This window comes from Ambystoma mexicanum, chromosome 12, assembly GCF_040938575.1.
Source record: "Ambystoma mexicanum isolate Mex_15411 chromosome 12, UKY_AmexF1_1, whole genome shotgun sequence".
Lineage (NCBI taxonomy): Eukaryota > Metazoa > Chordata > Amphibia > Caudata > Ambystomatidae > Ambystoma > Ambystoma mexicanum.
Window position 1 is genome coordinate 52,737,027 of NC_090936.1, and position 21,884 is coordinate 52,758,910.

General features: G+C 46.3%; 1 protein-coding gene across 1 annotated transcript in view; it reads right to left on the reverse strand.

Annotated features, from left to right (window-relative positions):
• Window positions 1-269: 269 nt before the first annotated feature.
• CTTNBP2 (cortactin binding protein 2) overlaps window positions 270-21,884 on the reverse strand; it is a 592,842-nt gene continuing 571,227 nt past the window's right edge. The window contains exon 23 of the mRNA XM_069627945.1: window positions 270-1,501. Coding sequence (XP_069484046.1) covers window positions 1,253-1,501 — 249 coding nt within the window. The 3' untranslated portion in view covers window positions 270-1,252. The remainder of the gene's footprint in view (window positions 1,502-21,884) is intronic.

The window sequence follows — 21,884 nt, forward strand, 5'->3', positions numbered from 1 at the left end:
AACCTCATTTTATAGCCTTTTGTGTTATATAACATAGCACTAAGAGGATGCCAAGCTGGCAAGCATTGTGCTCTGCAAGAATACTTTACATTACATCACATTACATTGCACCATTTAATTTCTGATGGTGGAAATGAAAACTCTGAAATGTTATTTTGACTGATTAGATTATTTGTACGCACCAATTTAGGCAACAAAGCAGCGAAAGAAAATAACTAATACCATAATCAAAATAGCACTGTTGTATTAATTAAAGTAAATACAGAAAGAACAAATCCATTTCTTTTTTATTAAAAATTGAGTTTAGGACTGCAAGAAACAACACCAAGCACTACAAAACGGAAGAACTTCCTGTGTGAAGATTCACAGCTGTTCAAAAATCACATTCGCGCTTTTATCTTTTTTTGTTTTTGTTACTATGTGACAGATACCAGGGCCTGCCTAATTCTTGCCCGAGCAATAAATTACTGAAATACCCCAAATCATACTCCTTGTCACAATGAAAGCCATACAGGGCCATCTTTACAATACAAAAGGGAAATTTAAAAAGCATACCATGAGAGTTACACTTTTGCATTAAGATTTCAATTTGTTACAGAAGTCACAATGCAAATATCATTTTAAAGCACTCTCTAGTAAGGAGCTGAAAGAGGAATACTGTACGCTGTAGGAAAGAAACACAAACCCATCATCTAGGTGGAGAATCCACCTATCGCTTGCAGTGTAAAGTAACTGTACCATGTCTCTAAATGCATCTTTATTGCCACATTCCATGTATTTTCAGAAAAAAGGGAAGAGTCGGAGGCTGGATCTTGGTCTTACAGAAATATGTACATACGCAGCGAGTCTAAAATTTACATAACTATGCAACGAGTACAATAAATCACAAGACCTTCATTGTATATCCCGCTATACAATATTTGTGGTAATGACCCTGAATATTAATTAGCAACAACTTCAATCTGGAGCAAACATGCTCATAATACAAACATTTTTAAAAATATCATCATCATAGGTATCCAACACTGAATTTTAATTCAACACCATTTCAAATAAAAAGGAAATACATCTGTGGTTTTACATATACATATATAAAACAATTTTATTTACATACAAATGTTTCTGTGGTCCCATATACACATTATATTTCAGGGAAACCTTCATTAATATATACATAAATAATACTTATTCATTTTCTTAAATATCATACAGATTTAGTAAACCATGAATAGAAAGTTTTGTTTAGGCAAGTCTATTTGCTAGGTTTATCTATCTGTGTGCTTTTGTGCAAGTTCCAAATCTCAACTTTTGAGTTGTTATTTAGCTCTGTTTGCCTTGTATTGCTGCTGCTTCTTTTGGTGCTCGGAGAGGTGTGAGAAACTTTATTCTTGGGTACAGGAAGCAGGGACTTGGCTCTGGAAGGACCCGCGCCCGCCTTGGATATGCTGAGGAGCTGTGTGGTTTCACTACTGCTGCTGCTGCTCAGAGGACAGAACCCATCCTGAAATTAGAAATTCATTGGTGAAGTGTATGCACCAGAAGACAACTTGGAATAGGCACACAATCATAAGCAGTAGATCAATCAATGGTATGTTATGTTTGATTATGTTTTGTTGGGCAGCATTCAGAAAGGGCATGGGTTGCCATTTTCATGGAACATTCCCCCGAGTGTTCAGTGTTCTGGGAGACATGACTGGTTTGGTAGGGTTATGAAAACATGGGACCCCATTTGGTGTGCAGTCTAAGAACAATCTTAGGCCTAGTCCGCCCGTGGACTGGTGCTATGCTGAGAGGTGGCCTTCTGCCCATCAGTGAAACATCCGCCAGGCAAGGACCAGTGTTTGTTAGATGGTCAACAGGCAATGAACAGGAGAAATAATCATGCGCCCTAGATATTTGGTGTAGAGAGTCAATCAAGCAGGCAGGTGTCAGCTACAAGTCATTAAGGGATAAAAAAGGTCCTGCGAGTGGAAGCCCAGTAAAGGAACACAGTTTGTAACACATGGACCGATAGAGTGGGGGAGTTCAGCCTAACCACTTCTTCAATGCCCTAAAGAACACACATACACATAGTGTGCACACACACAGACCCACCCACATGTACAGGCAGATAAAGCACCCCTTTCCATGGATCCCTCAGTCCCCTGGTGTTAAGGCAGTTCCTTGATGGTCACACTTTATAAACACATGTTTATTTTCTGAGAGATTGAAGCAAACCTTAGACACAGAGAGAATCAGAGACTGCGAATTTGGAGGGCGTGGGATGGGGCAACTGGCTGTTAAGACAACAAGGCATGCTGCTCCACTGCTAAAAAGGGTGCCCATTGTTATGACAAAATGATCAATGACAGCTTGATAGGGTGTGATGGGATGGCTTTGCACAAAGAGAATAAGGCCAGGTCAACAATAAGTTAAATCGCAAATATGGAAAGGATGCGTGTTTGTCAGTATTGCAGAGGGGGATGGGAGGGCACTAGTGGAGGCCTGCACTAGCAACAGCCAAAGGGGGTAGGGGACGATATAGTGGAGAGGGGTAATAGGTGATTGCTCCCATCTTAGGTATAATGAAGCAAGTATCTGCCCCAGGGTAGAACTGAGAGCGTCCTCACCCATGGAGTAGTGGTAGTATGTTAATAACCCCACGCATTATGTGAGAAATCATCTACCCCACGGTAATGGGAGATACCGCCCTCCTCAGGGATAATAGAAGACAACATCTGCCCCAGTAACAACGAGAGAGAGAGAATGTCCACCCCAAGGATGACTAACCCTTCTGTGGTTACTGTCATCCTTATTTTCATGCATAGGCATATTGCCTATAAACTGACCATACAGATGGTCAAATAACATTATCCCAAAATAAAGGTGGGCGTTTTTCATGTTATCTTGATATTGGGGTAAGAGCCAGACAAAGTATCCAAATTAATAGCAATCTGTCCACATGCAAATAAACACTCTAAACCAAAATCCATACTCTACTACCCCAAAGAACCCTAGCCCATCTAAAAGGTTGTCCTTATGGCCCTGTCTGAACAAACCAAAGCCTGACATGTTTTGGTTCCCTTCTGTTTAGAACCGTCTTCAAGGGGATTACTCAACCGCAAGGGGACGACTGTGGTATGGGATACATTACTCACCGTAATCGTATTTCTGATGCTTGTATCTGCTTAGATTCACATGCTGTGCATAGGCCGACATCTAGTGGAAGCTGCGGAGTATTACAGTTTGTTTTTCGAAACTCGAAAATGGGTGTCGACACAGGGCGTGCCAGTAATACTATCCCTAGTGTGACGTCCACTGTACCCAAGATCCCTCACGCGTCTAGGATCCTCAGATTGTATTTTCTCTGACATGAGGTAGCATGAGGAAAAGCGTGAGTACAGATAATCCAAGCAGATAGACAGAAAGGTAAGACTACAAGCCATCATGCGCCTTCTCTCAGAGGGGAGGAAGGGTGGGTCGCATGTGAATCTAAGCAGATACAAGCATCAGAAATACGATTACGGTGAGTAATGTATCCCTTCTGAGGCTTGTGGAATCTGCTTAGATCACATGCTGTGCATAGATTAGCGAGCAGTACCTGAAGAAGGAGGTGGGATGTGAGAAGGGTCATGAGCAAATAAGTGTCTTAGAACCGCTTGTCCCACTTGTGTATCTGCCTTGGAATGGGTGTCAATGCAATAATGCTGAGTAAAAGTGTGAATAGAGCTCCAAGTAGCTGCTTTGCAAATGGTGTCAAGGGGTACATTTGCAATGAAAGCCAGAGTGGCCCCAATGCCTCTAGTAGAGTGGGCTCTTGGCGTGAAAGGCAGAGTTCTTTCAGAAAGTGAGTAACACAGCTGGATACAGTTAATAATCCACTTCGAGATGGCACCTTTAGAGACGCGATCCCCCTCTCTGCCTGTAGCTACGGAGACAAACAGTTGATCTGTTTTCCTTAGCGGTCTGGTTTTATTTACATAGTAGAGGACCGCCCTACGCACATCTAGGGTGTGTAGTTTCACCTCAGCCGAGCTTTGCGGGTCCTGGAAGAAAGCCGGAAGCTCGATGGACTGGTTTACATGGAATTTAGATATAAATTTAGGTGAGAACCTAGGGTGTGTGCGTAAAACCAGTTTGTCTTTATGGACAGTAAAGAAGGGATCCTGCACTGACAGAGCCTGAATTTCACTGACCCTTCTTATAGAAGTAATAGCTACTAAGAAGGCCGTTTTATAAGTCAGGTGTTTGAGACTGCTTTTATGCATGGGTTCGAAAGGGGGGCCCATGAGCTTGGCTAGCACCACATTAAGGTCCCACCCTGGTGGTGGGTTTGAAATAGGAGGGTGAAGTCTCTTTACTCCTTCCATGAAGGCTTTAACTACTGGTACTTTCCACCACGAAACCTTGCTATGGGAAGTGGTGTAAGCCGACAGGGCTGCCAGGTGTACTTTCAGTGAGTTAAAAACCAAACCTGCATCCAGCAGGTGGAGCATGTATGTAACAATAGTGGAAGGAGTGCAATCAACGGGGTTGATCTGGCACCAGATAACGAACCTCTTCCACTTGTCAAAGTAACAGTGCCTTGTATTTGGTTTCCTAGATTCCTTTAGGATGTCCATACACCTCTGTGGCAAATTGAGATGTCCAAACTCTATGACTTCAGGAGCCATGCAGCCAGGTTGATCGAGTTGGGTTGCTGGTGCACTGTTTGACCTTGGTGCTGGGACAATAGGTTGTACCAGGCTGGAAGTTTGATGGGTTCGCAAACCGCCATCCTGCGTTGGTGTGGGAACCACGGTTGTCTTGCCCACCTGGGAGCAACTAGGACGAGCGTCATTGACTCTCTGTTCATCTTGTTCACCACTTTCCTGATGAGAGGAGTTGGTGGAAAAGCGTACGCAAACATCCCTGACCAGTTCATCTACAGGCCGTTCCCCTGGGAGTCTGGTTGGGGGAACCTGGATGCAAATCCTGGGCATTGTCTGTTTTCGCTTGTGGCGAATAAGTCTATAGTGGGGAAACCCCACTGAGAGAAGATATCTTCTACGACCTCTCTGTGTAGAACCCATTCGTGTTCCTCTGGGAGGGAGTCTCTGCTCAGAGCAACCGCTAGGGAATTGAGCTCCCCTGGAACATGTTGTGATGACAGATAGATGTTCCGTCTGAGTGCCCATATCCAGATTTTCTGGGCAAGCTTGGACAGATTTGGCGAGCGAGTCCCTCCTTGCTTGTTCATGTAGAACATGGCTGTTGTGCTGTCCGTCCGGATTTGCACTGACAGGTTTAGTAGGTGGGGCTCGAACGCCTGAAGCGCTCTGAATACTGCCAGAAGCTCTAGCAGGTTGATGTGGTTCTTGGCCACTGAGTGAGACCAGAGACCCTGAGCTGTGTGGTGGAGATGGTGAGCTCCCCACCCCGTCAGACATGCATCTGTAGTGACTACTGCCTGTACTTCGGGATCGTAAAAGGGTTTCCCCTCTGCGAGATTCTCTCTTGTCCACCAGTGAAGGCTTTGTACCAGTGTTGGCGAAACGACCACTAGATCGTCCCACTGACCACTTGCCTGAGACGACTGTATCGCCAACCATTCCTGCATGGGACGCATGCGCAGGCGCGCGTGGGGGACCAGGTAAATACATGACGCCATCATGCCCAGTAAACGCATTGCTTTGCGTACCGTTATTTGTTGACCGGACTGATAATGCGGAATTTGCAGTAGTATATTCCGAATTCTTTCTTCTGAAGGAAAGGTCAACCTCTCTTGAGTATCTAGGATTGCTCCTAGGAATTGTTTGGAGGTGCTCGGCACCAGGCTTGACTTTTTCTCGTTGATTGAGAAGCCTAACTCGTGGAGGAGGTCGATAGTCCTTTGAATGTTTATCCTGCAAATTCCTGGGGTTTCCCCCGTTATGAGCCAGTCGTCCAGATAAGGGTACACTGGGATTGCCTCCCTGCGTAAGTGTGCAACCGCCACCGCCAGTACCTTGGTGAATACCCTTGGTGCCAAAGCTATCCTGAAGGGCAGTACCTTGAATTGGTAGTGTCGACTGTCCACCTTGGAGCGCAAATACTTTCTGTGCGCTGGGAACATGGAAATATGAAAATAAGCATCTTTCATATCCAAGGTTGCCATGTAATCCCCCTTTTTTAGGAGGGGGATTACCTCTTGTAGCGTGGTCATACGAAATATTTGGGGCTTGACATACTTGTTGGCAGGCCTTAAGTCCAATACTGGGCGCATTGTCAAATCTTTCTTTGGCACAAGGAAGTAAGTTGAATAAATACCCTTGTTTATCTGGTGTCCCGGGACGAGTTCTATCGCGTCCTTTTCTAGCAGAATGGCGATCTCCTCATGGAGAATCTTCTGATGTTCTAAAGAGTGAACTCTTTGTCGTGGAGGATGGTTCCGGGGACGCTGCAGTAGTTCTATACAATATCCTGTGGATACTGTTGACAGCACCCATCTGTCTGATGTGATCCCTTCCCAAGCCTGGGTGAAGTTGGAAATGCGTCCCCCTACTGGGGTTGCGTGAGAAGGGACCCTGAACTGAGCGTCACTGCTTTGGTGGAGGCGTGCCGCCTCCCTTGTTGGGGCTGCCTCTGCCTTTACCACGACCTCTCCTATTACCCCTGCCGTAACCCTGGGTAGATTGTTGGTTGTTCCACTGTGTACCCTGCCCCTGGGAATAGGTAGATCCCCTCTGGGAATTTTGGCCGCGTGGGCGACGAAAATTACTATTCCCTCCCTGGTTAGGGGCTTTGTTAGTTAACTGGCCAAGGGACTTGAGTGTTTCGTATTCGTCCTTGGCATTCTTCAGTGTGTCTTCGACCGCCTTACCAAACAACAGATCGGTCTCCACCGGTTTGTCCAACAATGATGCCTGTGTTTCTGCCTTAAAACCAGACTGCCGTAACCACGCATGTCTTTTGATAACAGTGCCTTCCGCTATCAATCTGCCTGCGTTGTCCGCGGCGTCGAAGGTTGCTTTCAAAATGCAACCAGACACGGCTCTACCCTCTGCGGAAATCCGAGCTAACTGGCCCTTTAAAGGTTCAGGAGCAGAGGCTATGAGTGCCGCGACTTCTTCCCACTGATGGCACTTGTAGCTGGCCAACAGGGTGGTGGAGTTTGCAATCCTTGCTTGATAGGCGGATGCTGAGGCTACTTTCCTGCCGAAACCGTATAGTTTTTTGCTCTCCTTGTCGGGAGGAGCTTCGGACAATGACAAGGGTGTTCCAGCCCTTTTACGAGTGTTGGTGACAACTAGGGAGTCTGGCGTCAGATGTCCTCTTATATAGAGAGGGTCAGACTGGGCCGCCCTGAAAAGTTTTTCAACCCTGGGATTGACTGCTCTGGTGAGGTTCGGGTTCACCAGGGACGGATCTATTCTCCGCTGAATGGACTTAAGGATAGGGATGGTCTGGGCAACAGGCCTCCTTTCTCCCACTAACTCTTCTGCGAAGTCCCTTTCCTCCTGGACACCGTGGGTGTCAATGTGGAAATGTTCTGCTGCGCGTGCGAGAACCTTGTTTAGGAGGGGTTGGTTATCGACCGGGGAGTCGGTAACCGGGGCTTCGTTCTCTACCGGGGAATCTACTCTGTTTGTTTCTGGGTCCTCCTCTTCCTCTTCCTGGTCCTCATCATCCCCATAGTAGCCCGTCCCGGTTTGCTCTTCTATCATACCAAATTCTTGGTCCTCACAAAAGGAAGCCTCTCCTTGATACAGTGAGTATGGTCTTGCGTAAGGTTGCACCTCGAAGGGTTCTGACCTCATCGGAGTTTCAAACCGGGGCTTCTTACTCAGGGGGATAGGATCGGTAGAGCCTGAGGGTGTCGCCCCCTGTGGATCATACGAGAGGAAATGTTCTGGATTTTTATCATAAAAATCTGCCAAAGAAGACATTCTTGACATGACCCTATCTATGTCTTCACTGGAACATTTTTTGGAACTGGGGATGACCCTCTCAGCAAGTCTATGGGATTTTTCTTGAGTAGCTTTGCTGGTTTTAGACATATCAGCAGACCTGGCTTTGTCTGTCTGTTTAGGGGGAGAGGTGTGTTTCACAGGTGTGGAAGAGTGCAAAGGTTGTTTCTTCTGCTGTTTTCCCCCCTCCCCGTGAGTGGAAAAATGCTTTCCCTGTCCTTTAGTGGCTCCAGAGGTTTTCGACGCCTGGCGTCGAGGATCGGGGGCGGTGTCCCTATCCTTCGAGCGTGGGGCCTCGCTGGTTTTAACTGCGGGCTCCGACTCCTGGAGCGCGGCCTGGGGGTGGAAGTCGTCTTTGTCTCCCGACGATGGTCCTTAAGTGTCTTAGGTTTAAATCTACTACACGCTCTGCAGTTTGCTTCGGGGTGGTCCCTCGGCAAGCAGAGATTGCACGTGGCATGCCTGTCGACCCAAGGGTATTTGCGATTGCACTTGGGGCAGAATTGAAAAGGGGGACCCTCCATACGCACCTTGAGGCAGCGGGCTGTTAAGTGTAGGAATTGTATAAGGTGTACCTATATACCACGAGTGTAGAGTATGTACCACCCCCCACTCTCCCTACTTGCAGGGCCGAGGCCAGAGGCCTTCCAAGGCCCGGGCCGAGGCCAGCTGCCTTCCGAGGCCCAAATCCGTCGTGCAGCAGCCGACGGTCGATTTCTTCTCCAGCCGGCGTCAAGTGTCGAAGTTCGACGTTGGGGTGGGGAAGGATGACAATAGATTATAATTTTAAATTTTTAGCAAAAGTATGGCTAAGGCCATGGGACTCCGCAAAATGCTTCCGACCAGTATGGCGGAAAAAAACAATCTGAGGATCCTAGACGCGTGAGGGTTCTTGGGTACAGTGGACGTCACACTAGGGATAGTATTACTGGCACGCCCTGTGTCGACGCCCATTTTCGAGTTTCGAAAAACAAACTGTAATACTCCGCAGCTTCCACTAGATGTCGGCCTATGCACAGCATGTGATCTAAGCAGATTCCACAAGCCTCAGAAATTGTTTTGCTTTAGGTGTAGGTAAAAGGAATTTACATTTTAATGGACATCGCCTTACCCTTTCTTCTCAACTTTACCTTGTTCTATGTATTAGAGGAGGGTGAGTTGCTCTTTTTTGATTATAGAAATTATGTTCAAACATAAATTATTTAGAACATTAAAATATTAAGATTTGTCTCCCAAATATTTCTTATGTGCTAGATCCGTGGTTCTGAGGATGTGGAACACGCATTGAAGAGACACCGTACCGATGGCTAAGTTCCAAAACCAACATGATACTATCACGTGACATGTGTTGACACAATATGTAATTTATCTTGCCATGTTAAATGTGATTGTATTATACACAATTGTTTGTTGAGGAAATGTGCCATTGTCACATTTTGTATATGGGTCTATGTAGAAGTTGAGAGAAGAAAGTGGATAGCCAGGTATACAATATAATAATAGTCATTAGATGAAGGGGATGAAGGATAGCTCAGGGGCATCACGTTTGTCTTGGAAGCATGACAACGCAGCGCAACACAGGTTTGAATTCCGATTCCGAACTTAGAAACCACTCGCTGGTATTAAGCGTGTTATAAAAGAACAATTATAATTATAATTAGGAACATTTTTAGATAGTTACATATGAGTCTAGTAAATAATAAGTATACCTCTTTGCCATAATGTTGTAAATAAGTAAATGTTTGGAAAGAAATAAGATTTGTGGTATGGAAGGTGGTTTCTTTCATGTTTGGTTTTTAGTATTGCCCAATATAATACCTTTCTGGGGTTCAGGCCTCCCTCAAGGGTTTTGAAGAGCAGGAATCCTACCCAGAAGAACCCAGGCAGGGAAAGAATCCCTACCCAAAGGGCATGTGAAGAAGCTATGGATCGTGCCCCAGTAACATGCTGGAGAACCCCTAAGGCAAGAGTGCGGAGTGTGGTGAGCCAGGAGGAGGAGTCGGACACATTGAGGACATTCTGAATGATCTTTAATGAAATTGCTAGAGGGAATACCCTGCCCATCTAAATGACCAAAAGGTGCTCGTCAGTTGTTAGGAAGCCCAAAGTAAAAATGTCCTCCGTCCAAACTGACTCTAAATTGCCCTGCCACTATATATGTTATGGTAAAGGTACTTATATAGCGCACCGTCACCAACTGAATTGGTCCCCAGGCGCTCTGGCGGATCTGTAAACAGGAAGGGCGGGTAGAGTTGGTCGGGAGGAGAGGATAAGGAGAGTGGGAGAAATGGTGTGCTGTTAGCAGCTTCAGCTTGGTATACACTGAGTGCTGGGCTTTGGTGCTAGTAACGGATCGGGCGAGGCCTCGAGTGCTGTGGGTGATGTTTATGTGTTGTTGATGCGGTGTGGTAAAGTGCGTGCGGATTGCTGGGAGAGAGATGGTTGTATGCAGAATTTTGAGGGTTGAGTTAGTAGGGTCTGTATCCTGATTCAGGTACTTCTGGTTCCATTGGAGTTGTATACCTGTGGGTTGGGTTGTTGCTGGTTCCTCGTGGCCGACTCGTTTTGGTGGTGCTGCGCTGATCCAGCTGTGTCCTAGTGAGTATAGTTTGGATTGGTAGGTGCATCTGAACCTTTTCTTCGGGTGTGGGACTAGGTAGGTAATATATATTCTCAGGTTATCTAATGTGACACTGGTAGGTTGAGGCTTGGAATAGTTCAGGGTTGGAGTGGTGTTGATGTGGCGTCCTAGTGCATCCGTCTTGGTGCCTGTGTATTCAGTCGTTCGTTTCCTTCTGTCCTGATTGCGGCTGTGGTAGGTGCTCTAGGGAGTTCCATAAAGGCATGGAAGTCCTTGTCCTCAAAGGGGGAGTCTCTCCTGAGTGATGTCCCACCTGCCTCGACCCCCAAGGAGGGTCTTGCGGTGCAGGCTCACCTTCCTAGCCTCAAAGGATGCGGCTCCCCTTTGGGGAGAAGGGATGAATACGCCACATGAGATACAAAGCTTTTCAAGGTATGTGTTTCAAGGCAACAGAGTTCCTGTAGACAAGATTTTGGGGATCGTCTGAAGGCAAAGGCAAAAGCAAAGACAAAGACCATGAACTGTGCTGGGGCACTTTAAAAGACCCTGAGACTGTGCGTGATCTCACTTTCCTGGGTGTGGAAACCTGGGAACATATCTAACAACCTCAGGCGACTCCAGCGAGTCATTGAACAAGCAAACGGGGAGGCGGGCGAGATGGCAATAGTATCACTGGCCACGATAAAGGCCTTTGACTCGGTCAAATGGCCATGGCTGATTGCAGCCCTGACGAACTATGGAATAGGACTGGGGTATCTCCAATGGGCTAAATTACTATATAACGTGCCATCGGCTAGGGTTAAAACAGGAGGGGTAATCTCAGAAAGGTGGCAACTCGGTAGAGGCACAAGGCAGGGATGTCCGTGGTCCCCCATGTACATTTTGGCCCTAAAACTCCTGGCGATATACCTGAGGCAACAGTATGACATAATAGGCATCACCATAAAAGGGGCACTTCATTTAATTTCCTTGTACGCAGACGATATGTTGTTGTATCTGCGTTACCCGGAAGAAAACCTCCAGTACGGCCTGGAAGTGATGGGGCGATTTGCAAGGCTGTCAGGCATAGCTGTGAACCCAAAAAAATCTTGTATATTTCCACTGGGCAGATATAAAGGGATCCCACTAGAGCAGTTACCAGTCTTACAGATACCATGGGAGGTCAGCACGTTCCGATACCTTGGGATAGACATATATCATACGGTGGAAGCAGAGCATCAACATAACACTGAGAAGGCTATCAAGAATATCGAAAATAGCATGAAGTTCTGGGTGAAGCTCCCCTTGGCGATGATGGGACGAGGGGCAATGCTTAAAATGGTGGTCCTGCCAAGGCTGTTGCACTATTTTGGGAACATCCCATACCTGATATCTAGGTGATTCTTTGCCAGGATAAACAGGGAATTCCTTTGGCATGGGACGAGGAACAGAGTGGCCCTTTGGAAGCTACAAAACTCACACGAGAAAGGGGATATAAAACTGCCGAACTATTAAATTTACTACATAGCGAGTCAGCTGCAATATGTAGCTAAATGGCTCTCTGAAGAACAGACCTCAGAATCCAGGCTGTTCCCATTGGACTGTGCCCCATTCTTTCTAAAAGAAATGATGTGGTTTCCCAGATCGGATATGGAAGGGCGCCCAAAGATGATGGTACTCAGGTGGTAGATATGGCGTAGAGCTTGTCATATAATGGAGAATCCATCCCTGTGTTCTTCGCAGGTGCCATTAGTTGCACTGGCGGGAAAAGAAAAGCAACTAAGACTGATGATTAGGAAGCACTGGGAACTGGTGGGGATAGCAACAATGGCCGACATGTGGCAAGAGGGGAGTATAAAGGACTTTGAGGGGTTGGTGGTGGAAACAGGGTTACATATGGGACAGTATATTACATACCATAGGGTGGTGCGGCGAATCCACGAGACATGGTCAGAAGTAGTACTAGAGGATGAACCGGACGCCACCATAGATACAATATATGACATAGCAGAAGGGGGACATGAGATATCTAGAATATATGAGCTGATGATATCCAAAGTGGGGAAGGAAGTGGTACAACTGAGAAGGACTGGAAAAAAGAAAGTGGGTGCCCCGATGAGTGATGGGATGTGGGAACGAGCCCAAGGGTACCATAAAAAAGTGTCAAGAAATGCAAGACTACAGCAGATACAATTATATATAACCCACAGGGCGTATATGACACCACTGAGGATAGCCAAATTCAAAAACACAGGACGACAATCATGCCCCAAATGTGACGAAGAAAACGCCGGAATGGTACACATGTTCTGGTCATGCCCAGTAATAGAGAGATTCAGGGGAGAAATAGCACATAGGTTGGGAGAAAAAGGGATTAAAATAGTGGTGGATACAGTGTGTGCTTGCCTGATAGGAGGGTTTCCCAGACCACGTAAACTCAAGCACCTGGCGTACGTACTTGCAAAGAGAAGAATCGCTATGAGGTGGAAGGCATGCCATAGACCAAATATGGAAGTATGGTGGAAAGACCTACAGAAATGGGCTGAGGCTGAAACTATAGTGTGGCAGGAAGCAAGCAACGCAGGGGGGGGGAAGATGAGGCTGAAACCTTGTTAGCTTAGAAACAAACTAAATGCCAAATTATTTGGGCCCACGCAAGACTGTTCAAGTGACCAAAATCCAACAGAAACCATCGAAAGGGAATCCCTACTGCAGGACGAAGAAGTAGAACATGAAGGAGAGTAGGCTCGGAAGGGGGGGAGGGAATGGGTGAAGCAGTGGACACGGATAAAGTGATGTATATTCAAAATGTTACTATATGCACCGTAAGTTTGGTTTGTGTTGTTTGTTGAAATAAAATCAATAAAAATTGGAGAAAAAAAAATGGGGGCCATTATAGATGTCAGGATGCCTGCACGAAGAGCACTGATGACACTAGATATGAACCAGGTTTTGAGTGTCAGTTCTGAAACCAGAGGCATAGTGATAGTCTGGGCTTGCATGGCCAAATGTTTTAAAGTAGAACTTACTAGTTGTGCAGAATCTTAAAAAGAACATTCAGAAATGTGTCCTTGGATCACCCATTCCATATTAATTATGTACAGCTTGTGTAATGAGATATCTTGCATGGTGCTGGCGGCTGGCATTCTGGTCTTCCATAGTTTTGGGAACACTGCATCTGGCTGGTGGTTTCGAAGCTGGTATATGGGGGATCCCCTTGGTCATCGCTGGGGGATCCCCTTGGGCATCGCTCTCTGGTCCTGCAACATCGCAAGATCCAGTTAAATGAAAAAACGACATTCCCTGTAATAGGCAGATGGGGAGCAGGTACAAGTGGATCTAGGTCACCTGGCCTAAGCCCCGTCCACCTGGTGCCTTCCTGCCTGCCGCTCTTTTTCACCACTTAGCAAGCCCCGCCCACCTGGTGCCTTCCTGCTTGCCGCTCTTTTTCACCACTTAGCAAGCCCCACCCACCTGGTGCCTTCCTGCTTGCCGCTCTTTTTCCTACTTAAGGAGCTCTTCTGCCTCTTTTGCAGGTGCAAGTGGATCTAGGTCACCTGGCCTAAGCACCACCCACCTTCTTAGCCCTGCCTCTTCCTTCCTGCTCTTGACTACTAGATCAAGGGCGTTTCTCGCCTGGGTGTCCAAAGTGAAGGGCAGTCAAAGAAAAGGGCAATTCCTGTTTGGACCTGTTCAGACCAGGAGGACCCAGGCCCGACGCCCTGCTCAGACAGCATGTAAGCATGCACCAACATGTGTTACCCCCTATGGTCCCCCTGTGATGTTCCCTTGTGCCCCCACCCCTTCTCGCACACAGGTGTTGCCTGTTTTGCTTGATTCTTCTACCCTGCTCCCCCTCAACCTCCTCCAGCCTACTTCTGCAGGAGTCTGTCCTGATAAATTCTGTTTTCACCATCACCGTCTTGTGGCCAATGCTTGATTTGACTTTTATGGACTTCATTCTCATTCATTCACGGTGCGTCACCATTTCTCAACTCTCACGCTGGACTTCCTTTGCATCTTGTACACATGGTGGCCCTGAATCATGCTGTTCCCATCTTCATCTTGTATCCTGCCTTGCAACATTATGTGTTACTACTGACTTCGGCAATTGTATTCACTCTCCACTCTTGCTTCTATACTCTTTTTGACTGCTTACTCTCTGTTCTCTCCTCCTTTCCCTTCTCCCTTGTCCCATCTCCTCCCCTTACTTTCTTCTATGCACTTACTCTATCAGAATTGTCCCTGGACTTAATATGATAGCAACCTCGCCTGTTTCCACCACCCTCCCATTACTGTTTTTTTCCTCCCCACCGCCCTTACAGCACTATCTGAAATCTCGTCAGGCCTAGTATGATAGTCGCTTGTTTTGTTCCTCGCCCTCCTTTCTGCACCCATCTCCCTCACCTTTTCTTTTCTCCGGCTCTACCAGAAATGTCGTCAGGCCTAGTTCGGTAGTTGCCTGTCTGTTTCCATTTCCTTCCCACTCTCCCCCTCCCTTCCTTATCTATGTCATAGCTCTTGCACTATCTGAAATGTCGTCAGGCCGAGAATGATAGTTAATTTCACATCCTTACTGTTCATGGCCTGTAAGAATGTCATTGTATTTTCACTTGTTCCCTCCCTTGCCTTGAAGCGCTTTGAAACACATTGTGTATAGGCGCTATATAAATAAACTATCATATCATATCATTCCCCTGTTGGCCAATCAGGCTAAGAGCTGAAACACATCCAGGCCGCACCCAAGACTTAATCCAGGCCACAATAGGTAGCCTCAAACCCATGGCCGGGAAACCTGGCAACCTCAAGCCAGGAAAAAGGTGTGTGTGGCCTGTTATATATTCATGCTAGCAGTGTGAGCCAGTCCTGCCTACAGTATGGAATGTGTTGGGTAGAACGTGAGTGAAGATTCTTGGAATGTGGAAGGCTGAGGGTAGAGGCAGTTGGAGATGGGCCGGAGGAACGGAAACAGCAGTTATGTTTAGCTGTACTCTTTCAATATAATAAACAGTTCAGATTGAATACAAACTGTCACCTTTATAATATGGCCTCTGTAAGAAAACGAATTGTGGCCAAGCTAAACATACAGGCATGAGGGTGGGGTTCAGAAAACCACCTCCAGCAAACCATTTTGCAGTCCTTGGGTTTCCCACATCTCGATCTGCAAAACCATCAGAAATCCTGCAACAAATATCATACTATCTATGCTTGGCTATCAGGTGAGGTGTAAAGAGGGGAGACGTTTACACAAAAAAGGACCAACTTTACTATTATATTTTCACTTAAAACATTGTTCACACTTTACCAGAATGTGGAGAAGAAGATCACACTGTTGTCCAAGTTTTACAATAGAAGACACAAGGGTAGCATGAAAGTCTATCTAATGCTGCCTATCTGAAGCTTACACTAGTGTTTGCTGGTGTGCCGCTTATCTAATAGCAGACAGAACAAGAAAAAAAGAGACAACCTATTTTCTTTTTTTTTACTTTACAGGGTAGTCAAAAACGACCTCTTCTCCACATTCATCAACCTCACTTATACACATCTAAAATAGGCGAGACTGGGCAGTAATAACAAGTACCTCGGGTACTGTTTGCTGTCCGGACCTGCTGGCTGTTTTACTCCCTGCTGCGTGTTAGAAATTCGGCTCGATTTTCATCAGGAGGACGTCTCTCGAGGCAACACCTTGCCTGCCTGACCTCCCACCCAGGAAAGCAAAAAAAGGACTACAGTCCAGTGATCCCTCCCCATTGGTGGACTCACCCCTCCTGCCTCCTTATTTCCAACGGCTTTAGCGCACCCGCGCTGCGCACCTGAGCGAGTACCTCGAGTACTGTTTGCTGTCCGGACCTGCTGCCTGTTTTGCTCCCTGCTGCGTGTTAGAAATTCGGCTCGATTTTCATCAGAAGGACGTCTCTCGAGGCAATACCTTGCCTGCCTGACCTCCCACCGAGGAAAGCAAAAAAGGTGACTGTTGTGGCACGTTGTGCCTGGCCTGATTCTGGACTGTGTATTGTACATACTCGTTCTGTGCCTCCTGCACATTGTGCTTGAATGGGTGTATAGTAAAAGCACGTTCTGTGCCTCCTGCACGCAGCGCCAAGTGGGCGTATTAGGATAATACATCACTGTGTCCAACTGTTCTCCTTCTTACCCCTTTTTTGTGTCTATTACTTTTTAGGACTACAGTCCAATGATCCCTCCCCAGTGGTGACCTCACCCCCTCCCGCCTCCTTATTTCCAACGGCTTTAGCGCACCCGAGCGAGTACCTCGAGTACTGTTTGCTGTTCGCTGTGCGAGGTGCGCGGGGCGGGGGCCTGATACAAACTCTTTGTCACCATTTTCTGAAATTGGAATTAGCTCACATTATCCACATAACAACAATTTACGCAAGTATTGTGGTTCACGCACTCACTAAAGCGAGCCCCAGCGGCACTTGCCACGCATTCAATTACAGTTTGGTGATCTTTGTCTTGTGACTATTGTTTGTTCAATTATGAATATGGCTTATAGGCTTACGACAAATATGCCACCACATATCCCAAGTTTATATGGCATATCAACAAGTCATTTGACTCAAGCCACCCAAGACGAGGTTGGGGATCAACCACAAAACTTTCATTCCGCCCACTCCTGTATCCCAACAGGTACCTCGTTATCTACAAAACCAAAGTTTACCTTTGAAAATAACAGACGAATCTATTGTCTCTATCTCTTCAATGTCAATTTCCCATCTAGGGAATACTAAGCAACTTGAGCATTCCAATATCCAGGAAATATCCACCTCATTAAAAACTCCATGTGTGAGAGTTAACCCGCGACCTTTATCTGACATCACAATGTTAGCCTCCACACACAATTGCCTGCGCCTCTCTTCTTCTCGCATTGGTATTTCTCCGATTACTTTTCCTTCATTAGTACAGGATCAGACTGGCTTATCTATTCATGCCAGTCAAAGTGAGTCTCCTATCCCATGGAGCACTACTTATTACCCTGCTACTGTCCCTTCGTGCAGCAAAACAACCATGTCTGATCAATCTTCAACAAAGTCTGAACATTCTATGCTGCATTCCTTTGTTTTACCCACACCAAGAACATCTAAAAAAGTTTCTTCTGAAATATTTTTACAACACACAACCATGATTCAACCAGCATTGATAGCCATCAACACAACTATCATGATTCTGTGCAAATTGTTTGAATCGTTGGACACAAAAGTGTCACATCAATCTAAGCAGTTTGATGATTTAATGAAGTGGTTGCTGGCTCATTACAATTCCTCTCTTTCTAAAAATGTTTCTCCAACCTCTATTCTAAGGATGACAAAAGATCCACTAGAGGGGGAGGTGGAATGGAAATCATCGACGTCCAAGGGTCCCTTCTACAGTGTTGCTGAGGCGTCCAGTTTGGAGGTGTCAGGAATCGGCCCGGGAGACGCAGGGGTCATAGGCGAGCTCTGCCCCCGCAGTCTCACAGTAAACGGGATCAGGATACATTGCTTCAGCGGTCGCTATCCATTCGGTTACCTCGCATTAAAGGTTTAATCCACGGCCACAAGAACCGGCTACAATCTCGTCCTTCAGGATTTTTGCGTTGGCGGTTACCATGGAGATTAGGGCAGCGACGTCGACCCGCACCACGGCGGCCGCACGTACAGGTCATGTGATCACGATTTTATAAAACTCTAGCCTGCAGTAAACTCGTTGCTTCTGATTTTGAATCCTGGAGTCTGCTACGTGTTTGCGAAAATTCTTGTCTTCCTGCTCTTGTATCTTTGTTTTCCTGTCTAGCCCTGTTACCTCTTGTCGGGACATTTTCCCCACGCTTTCTGCTTACTCGCTCCTGTCTTCTGTCTAGCCCACCTGCGGAAAACCCCGTTCTGCCTCACTGCTAATTGTTACCGGACCGGACCTCGCCCAGGATTGCCTCTGTCTCATGATTTTGCCTCAGGAACTTTTGTCTACTATCGACCTGGATTGCCTTACGGATTTCCTCTGTCTCGTGATTTTGCCTTCGGAACTTTTGTCTACTATCGACCTGGATTGCCTTACGGATTGCCTCTGCCTCTCGACTTGATCAACCTGGACATTATCTCCTGCTTTGGATCCACCTGACCAGTGCTCCTTATTTCTAGACTGCCGGTACTCTACTCCTCTCCATCCCCCGGTACGGACTAGAGACTGCCGTGGTACCATTAGGGGCGGAGGTAGGAGCGTCCTCGTTTCGTCGGGGATTGTACTGCCGACCCTTAGGCGTACGCGTGCCGGCGGGAATAGTCCCACATCCCTGTACCTTGGCGGTCTTACTGGAGCATTGGATGCCCGTGGAATTCCTATCAACAACCCCATGGTAAGAGTATCTGTCCTACTTTCATGTTCTGTTCTTGGTGTCCCTGGTATAAGTATTAAGGATTGTTTTCTCTTATATTTTGTAACAGCTATTTCTGTTTCTTGTGACATCGGCATAAAAAGGCTGTTCTGTACTCAACTGGTAAACTGTCAGACACGAGGGAATCTGCTGCCACGCGCCATTTGGGTCCATTCTTCCAAACAATAGATCCCTGGTGCTGGTTTATTTTATATCCAGACACATGGTTACAATGTAGGGTAGAATTCTTCGTCTACACTACGAGGGCAACCCAAGAAGGCGATCCTGACAGGAGGCATGTGCATTGTCTCTGATCACTGGTATCATTCGACCAATTGATCAAATACCCCACATCCAAACATCTATGAAAGGGCTCGCACCCACAGTTCAACCATCGCAAAAACTTGAGCCTGAAGCGCCACGGCCACGACCGGAGCCGACTTGTGCACGAAAAAGTGGACAGGGACTAAGCCATCTAGATGCCCTGAAAGTAAGAAATCCAAAAGTGGTATCAAAAAAGCCTCTTGCATTAAAAGAAACAAAGAACATGGCAAATCGTAAGCAAACTAAAAAGACTTTGAACTCTTTCTTTAAGGCCCTGGGTAAATCAACTGCCTTAAAAGACAAAGCAACCATTCCTCCTGAACAAGATAATGTCCCTCTGCCCCTTTATTTGCCATCATCAGTGTCGGCTGGCCTGCCCTCGATTGATCCTACATCAGCGGTGGCTTATCCAGGTTTTCTACCTCCTCCTTCCTCATCACTTTTCGTGCCTTCATTAGTCTTGGCTGACATGACAAGGGCTATCCAGGCATAAGACCCGTCCCAATCAGTCCTTTCAAAATTACTTGTTGGGCCCTCTTTCATGCCCTCGAGAATAACCAAACAGGATACTGATACACAAGCTTGTGCCCCTTTGTCTCCACTGTCGCAGCTAGTCTCATCTATAGATCTTAACATTGAGGCAGATAAACAACTAGCTGATTTAAAAGCACAAAATGCTGCACATATGAAGGTTCTTTCGAACGCTCATACTTCTGTTTCAATGGGCCCTCTACTGTCCAATACTACACCTAACCGAGTAGCAGCAGGTGCCCATCTTGATAAATTTCCATCTCCCGTTGTTGTGGTCTCTGCCAAAATATCCAGTCCCCAGAGTCAGCAGAATTCGCCAGATACTATCGCCATTCCTTCAAGCACAACTCAACTTGAGAATTTCAGACAAAAAAATAGATGAATATCTGGCCATCAGCTTAGCAAAAGCACAAAACACCCTTGCTCCAGCAGCAGCTGCCTCTGGTGCCCAATCTACTCAGAAATTAATCTCTGCACGGCAAGTGGAACAAGAGGCAGGTTTCCACACTCAAGTCAGTACAAATAGCGATACCCCTTTCTTGCAATGGGCTCCAGAGAAAGCTAATACTCAGGCAGTCTCATGTCATTTAAACCCCCGACGTGGGCAGTTTTTCACTCTCATTTTAAAATGTAGAGAGGGAAAGTTCCCATGTTATGATTTGAATCGACAAAGTGTCCTAAACATATTCGGAGCTATTGCTGACTTAAGAAATCTGGCATCTAATGACATAGAGCAAATTGAATTTATATCAGAATTTACATGCTCAGTTGTCAGATTGTGGATCCCTTCTGGTCTAGTCCGAGATTCTATTTGGCAATGCAGAATGCAATTGTTCAGCATGGGCTTTCTCATAGCAGAGGAACCTGAGAAAGTGCCTCCAAAAATTCAACATTTTACTCGGAAATCTAACATCTATCAAGGAGTACAGAGGCAGTCCGGTGAGGCACAAAGTGAAGCCTCCTATCATCAGTAACCATTAACAGTATGTGCTAAAGACTCTATTCTCTTTTTAAGTTGGAACACAAGGGGTCATTCTCATTTGCATGCCAATTTTGCCTACGTTCATCACTTGGCTCATTACGTGTCCGGTCTGGGATGGTTATGAGATCTCCCTTCTCCCTGCAATCCCAAGTAGTGGTCGCCCCTCCTCGGGCCTTTTAGTGGGTGTGCATAGAGCCAGTGGCTTTTCCATTACACCCTGGGCCTCGGTAGGAGCCCAGATTCAGCTAGTTCTTATTCGGGACATTCGCAAGAACTGGCACTGATAAATGTCTATCGCAACACTACCACCAGGGCCGATGACGTTTTTTATGATGGTCTGAATGAGATCTTAGACCTTATAATTTCCAGACACTCCATCACCCATACTATTATTGCAGGAGATCTCAACATGGACTGTCGAGATAAAGCTGATTTCTCTCGGTCCGCACAGAAATGGACAAGCATCATGTTTGATCGCAATCTACACAGGCTAAATGGTTCTGTTATGGGTGATGTTCATTCAAACTACACGTGGCACCGCGGGTCCAGCACAAGCACCCTGGATTATATCTATTTGAGTCCAAATCTGTTCCAAAATGTCCAACATCTTTCCATCAGTGCTCACCCTAATAGTGATCCCTGTCTGTTAGTTGGACAGATCACATGGAATTTCGAGCATGCCCCTAGTAGTGGAGTCTTACACGCTGTGGCAACAGTAAACACCGCAGGAAATTGTCTCAGATGGAATGTTGGCAAGATTCAATCTCTTGCAAACATCCTAGAAGCCAATGAGTGGCATTATAATGGTGCACAATATCCGGACCTTTTAAAACCCTTCACGCAGAATATCACCATCTTGCAGCATAATCGTGTTTGCCATTCACACACTTTTGATCCCGAAGTTAAGTGTATGAAAGCCGAATATAGGAAACTCAGGAAACAATTACTCTCCCTGAATGATCCATCATGCTGGCAACTCCTAAAAACTGCTAAATGCCGTTATAAAAATTGGCTTAGGACCAAGAAATCGGCACAGTTCCAGCCTGATAGTATATCTATGCAAGCTGCCATGTCTAACAAAAATTCGGCACTTATGTAGCAGTTAGTAAACAATCAAAAGTTCAATCTACAGGGTGGCGCACAAATTAATGGCGTCTCTGAAGCTGATTGGATCATGCATTTTTCCTCCTTATATGCTGACCCAGCTTTTGA